At 31.1% G+C, this 6,110-nt stretch overlaps 1 protein-coding gene across 1 annotated transcript in view; it reads right to left on the bottom strand.

Annotated features, from left to right (window-relative positions):
• Positions 1 to 3,509: 3,509 nt before the first annotated feature.
• Positions 3,510 to 6,110, bottom strand: part of LOC134709955 (uncharacterized) — a 103,197-nt gene continuing 100,596 nt past the window's right edge. The window contains exon 11 of the mRNA XM_063570080.1: positions 3,510 to 4,781. Coding sequence (XP_063426150.1) covers positions 4,263 to 4,781 — 519 coding nt within the window. The 3' untranslated portion in view covers positions 3,510 to 4,262. The remainder of the gene's footprint in view (positions 4,782 to 6,110) is intronic.

The following is a 6,110-nucleotide window of genomic DNA, read 5'->3' as shown; positions in this document are numbered from 1 at the left end:
TTCAGCTCTAAATTTGGATTGTGATTAAATAGTTGACACAGCATAGGTTTCTGACACAAAATGAATGTGATCTAATGAACTTAAAATGTTTTTTTGCCCTTGAGCAATTCACTATATGCTGTTTAATATTAATCCTCTCAAAAAAAATGTTTGAAGAAATTTTCTTTTTATGTATGAAATCTGAAATGAGAAAAAAATTGACCTCCCCCCATTAATTTTTTTCTTCAAATCCCCCTTTCCCTTATTCCAAAACTGATCTTAATTCAAATTTCTAATAGAGTTTGCAACAATAACTGCTCATTTAAGTACATCATAAAATATTAAAATGTAAAAAAAAGTGCTTGTTATCACTGAATGGTAAAGATTGTTTTAATTTATGATATCAGTTATCAGTTGGTAGTAAAAGTGAAAATACATTGTATATTGTTTTAAGTTGATTCAAATACTGTTCTGGACAAAGAAAGAACTCCAATTGAAAATTTCTTGCTATTGCACAATATTGTGCAATTAGATATTTCTTGCTATTGCGCAATACTGTGCAATTGAAAATACTTGCTATTGCACAATACTATGCAATTGAAGATTTCTTGCTATTGAACAATACTGTGCAATTGAAAATTTCTTGCTATTGCACAATACTGTACAATTGAAGATTTCTTGCTATTGCTGAATACTGTGCAATTGAAAATTTATTGCTATTGCACAATACTTAATATAATAATTTTGAATCCTGATTTGGACCAACTTGAAAACTGGGTCCATTATCAAAAATCTAAGTACATGTTTAGATTCAGCATTTCAAAGAAGCCCAAGAATTTAATTTTTGTTAAAATCAAACTTAGTTTAATTTTGGACCCTTTGGACCTTAATGTAGACCAATTTAAAAAACAGGACCAAAATTAAAGAATCTACATACACATTTAGATTTGGCATATCAAAGAACCCCAATTATTCAATTTTTGATGAAATCAAACAAAGTTAATTTCAGACCCCAATTTGGACTGACTTGAAAACTGGGTCAATAATAAAAAATCTAAGTACATTTTTAGATTTAGCATATCAACGAACCTCAAGGATTCAATTTTTGTTAAAATCAAACTAAGTTTAATTTTGGACCCTTTTAGACAAATTTGAAAGCGGGACCAAAAATTAAGAATCTACATACACAGTTAGATTCGGCATATCAATGAACACCAATTATTCAATTTTTGATGAAATCAAACAAAAAGTTTAGTTTTGGACCCTTTGGGCCCTTATTTCCAAACTGTTGGGACCAAAACTCCCAAAATCAATCCCAACCTTCCTTTTGTGTTCATTAACCTTGTCTTTAAATTTTATTGATTTCTATTCACTTAAACTAAAGTTATAGTGCGAAAACTAAAAGTATTCGGACGACGACGACGCCAACGTGATACCAATAACGACCAAAAAATTATTTTGCGGTCGTATAAAAAATTTGAATAGAGAAAAATTGCAATTTCTGAAATATGATCTGTTTGCAGTTGAAAATTTGCAATAAGTATGCAAGATCATAGAAATAAACTATCTTTGGAGTAGGGGGATATTATTAATATCGATATTGCTGAGTTATGGTGAAGGATATTGCCCCACTAGCTAGCATTGAAACCTTTGTTGGCGGCAAGTAAAGATCTAGAATACTGTTTGTTTCTCTCATTTCGTCGTTTTGATTTAAAGTCTGTGAGTGACTTGTCAATATCATAACTGCCAAATATATGAATCAAATTGAAAACCTTCATATATATTGTGCAGTATGAAAAAGCAGATGTAGGGAAAACAGCAAAAATTATGTTACACTAAGAGGACAAACTACAGCCTTTGCCAATAGACAAGAGTCGATACAACACGACAAGCTATATGTACTCTTTGTTCTTAATAAAACAAAATATCAGTTTATACATTAAGCAGAACCAATCAAAGATCTGCCATCGATACCAAACTCTCCAAATGACAAAATAACATTAAGGATATGACATAAGACAAATTCTGACAAGGTTTCTGACTTGACTCTATTTTTTTATATAGTAAGTACTAGTACAGAACAGATATCAATAAGAGGCATCTTCAAGTATATATGACGAAATGCCAACAGTTATTTTCTGTATGCATATCCGACTCTATTGGTACCAGCTTTCTGTAATTTCGAATCTCAATTGTTGCAAGAAAATCCGTCATGGTTTGATTTTGAAATTCTGGATCTAGTATTAACCATCTCCTCTTGCTCACTTTCAATTTCTATGGAAAGCATAAATTATCTTCAGTGGTTTCAACTTGTTCCGTAAAAATTACCAAAGAACTTATCATTAACATTTATAATAAAGCATATGCAAATTGTTGAATTATTTTTTTTTTAATTATTACAAAATGTCAATAAATTAAGAACCTTCTAAATATTATTGTTTTTCACAGTCCTTCCATCTATTAATATCTAATTTCGCCATGACACAGGGCCATGTTTTTCTTATAACTGTAATAACAACTTTACACTAAATCCATTGGATGTTGGTTGCTTACTGATTGATAATTTAGTCCAAGAAATATGTGATTTTTTAATTAGTTCTTATTTGCTTCGACTTTGCTTTCAGTAACTGTGATTACTCTCAGATCTGTAGATTGTGTCTTTTGTGCTTTTCTTAAGATTTTGTGTGTGCTTTAAATTGATTTGATGAGTTAATATAAAAAAGAAGATGGGGTATGATTGCAAATGAGACAACTATCCACAAAAGACCAAAATGACAGACATTAACAACTATAGGTCACTGTACCACCCTTTTGATCCCTGTGAACACTCAGTCTGCCTTTGAGAACTGTGCTGTGCAAACACAGCATAGTTTAAACACCATTTGTGACAGTAAAATAACACACAAATAAATGAGTAATGTTTCCATGAGTCATATATTATGACCCTGCTTGCATATAACGTTATAAAAGGATATATATAAAAGAACTGTAAAAGTGACTTTACACATAGTTGTACTTGATCCGAGTTTGTGCTTATAAGCATTGTGTAATAGTTCATAACATGAAGTTGAAGAAACTTAAGTAAGAGAATGGAAAAGAAAAATCAGCAACTTTTCCAGGGTACACAAGTTCACTAGTTATTGCTCAAACTTCTAATACATGGTGGAGAAGTAGCAAATACCATTTATTTTATTTTTTTGTGATCTGGTTTGGGATCAAACAGAACTACCTCTGAAACTATAGACTAGCTTGCTACATTGCAACCATCAAATTGGTCCAACTAATTATAATAAATCCACAGCAAGTTAACACTTCATCATCAATGGGGATTTAGAACCTCCATTTTATGCAGTATATCACATGCTGATTAGATCACTTTCTATGTTTCAAAGTGTTGTATTGTTACATATATTAGTGTCTTGATGATAAAAAGGGGGGCTGTCTTCATTCCTGTACTTTTTGATATTTTGGTTGTTGTTTTCTTTTCTTAAAATTTTCTTGCCCATTTTCTATTTTCTTTTGTTTTATAGTACCCCATTATTTTCCATTCTTTATTCCCCAAATTTTTCTCTAACCTTTTTTTCATAATTTCCATTCTGTAACCCTAATCCAAAGGTGACCATGAATTATTTTCCAAGCAAATTATAACAAGGTTGATTCATTGAATCTAGTCTTTAAGATGGTTTCAAAATGATGTGGCTGGGTTTTCATATTTGTCTTTTAACTTGAATTCACCCAAGGCAGACATGTCTCTCATGTATCAATACCATTCATAGACTTTTATAGCTGACTATGGAGTATGGGCTTTGCACATTATTGAAGGCAGTATGGTGACCTATAGTTGTTAATGTCTGTGTCATTTTGGTATTTTGTGGATACTTGTCTCTCATTGGCACTTACACCACATCTTACTATATCTAATTACATAGAAATAAATGCAAATAAGGAGTTATATCATTTTTAAATGAGGCCACACAAACTCAAATTTTAGTTCCTTCATATCACATGCAAAATTTTTTGGGGAAGAATTTATCAATAGAAAACTAAAATGTATCAGCAGATAAAATAACAAAATGCAGCATATATTTTACAAATAAAACAATATTAACCTTCACCAATAAAATTATATTTTTAAAATAGTTTTGCTTCTAAAAACAGATTCCCCCAATAAAAATGAAATAGTTTACAGAAAACATATTAATTGATGTTAACCCTTGTGCGTCTTTTTACAAAAGTACTAAAACTCAAATTTGTGTGGCTTGCATATTTTATTTCTCTATCTACTATTTCCCCTGAAGCAAAGAATTTATCCTAGAATCAGACAAACATTGACATAGCTGAATTACCAAGTCTACTTTTAACTTATTGATACTACAATGTATATATTTGTTGACATCTTTAAATGGTCCTGAAGATGCCAGGTCTTCTTTTAAAACTAAAGTCAAATGACTATATAAACTATCAAGAATTGTTGACCATCTCTCTGATTGGTCAGATGTTATTGGTTCTAAATTAAACTTTTGACCAACTGGAAACTTGTCCATTAGCTCTGTCTGTAGGTGAAGTAATTTCTCTCTGTCAGTTCTCAAATTATCTCCCTTACTTTCATTGTTCATGGTTGAATTATCTCCCTTGGTGACTGCATTTTCAGTTTTTGAGAAATGATTATCAATTCCTGCTATGGATGATGTATTGCATGATAGAATAATTTGTATAAGATATTTCATCACAATTTTCACAAACTGTATATCTTCTCTCCATGTGTTCATCTCATTTTTGTCAAATAGTCTCCCACTGGCACCCTGTAAAATATGTAAACATAGAAACTTTCAAATCATATTTCAAAATTTCTGAATATTTTAACCGACCCTTCTAATGCTGTTTACCCAGTTTTTTGTTTGAATTGTTTTATATTTTCTTATAGGGGCCTTTTATAGCTGACTATGCTGTATGGGCTTTGCTCATTGTTGAAGGCCGTATGGTGATCTATAGTTGTTAATGTTTGTGTTATTTTGGTCTTTTGTGGATAGTTGTCTCATTGGCAATCATACAACATCTTCTTTTTTATAAGTTCGTTTAAAACTTCCATCATCACTTGAATATTGAAATATCTGTAAATAAATTTCATAAACAACAAAATTATTAGGTTGTCACCACGATTACTCACAGATGCAAGTCAATCCTTTTTGTGAACTTTATAAATTTTTTAAACTGAGAATCAGATCATTTTATGAATAAAATTGAGAATGGAAATGGGGAACGTGTCAAAGAGACAACAACCCGACCATGTAAAAAAACAACAGCAGAAGGTCACCAACAGGTCTTCAATGTAGCAAGAAATAGTTTGCATTACTGTGACCTTGTGACCTGAGGCAATTTTAAACATGACCTTATAACTTAAAGTGGTATCCACCAGAGCCCCATGTGTACAGTGGATTTTATTTTTATATTTTAATGAGAAATCATAATATAGTTTTATCAGTCATCACTTATACAATGTTATAAATCATGTATACAGTATCATATACAAAGTTCAAGGTCGTCTGATGACACACAACAAGTTTATCTCTCAGGAAACACTTTGGATGTGACAAGTGCCATCTTCAGAGTAATTATGTATAAATGTCAGCGTCCTTAACGATGTTTATTAGAATACACAAAAAATATTTAGATCTTGTATTGTGGGTTGATTAATTGAATATTCATGGAAATTCTTTGTGCAGAGACCTTGATGCAATATTTTGAATATAAAGTTAACCCAGAAAGAGAGGATTAAATTGTTAGGGTATGGATGTTGGATACTCTGTTTAAAAATAACCAGCTTTCCATAAAATTTGCTAAATTATAAAACCCATAGAAGGGGTCAGTGGGGAAAATTGTTTTATAGGACCAGATGGATGAACCCAAGGATCCCGATTATCAAACAAAATGTCCAAAAATAGACTAGATATAGGAAGATGTGGTGTGAGTGCCAATGAGACAACTCTCCATCCAAATAACAATTTAAAAAGTAAACCACAAACATTCTTACGAAATTTAAAGTTTATATGTTGTCCTCCCTCATGAAAATATAACTAAAGGATTATAAAAACTTCACAGTTTGAGAGAATTTGAGGATATCATTTGAACCA

This window comes from Mytilus trossulus, chromosome 3 (assembly GCF_036588685.1).
Source record: "Mytilus trossulus isolate FHL-02 chromosome 3, PNRI_Mtr1.1.1.hap1, whole genome shotgun sequence".
In the NCBI taxonomy this organism is placed as follows: domain Eukaryota; kingdom Metazoa; phylum Mollusca; class Bivalvia; order Mytilida; family Mytilidae; genus Mytilus; species Mytilus trossulus.
The sequence above is the reverse complement of the archived record's forward strand: the minus strand, read 5'-3'. Positions and strand labels throughout refer to the sequence as shown.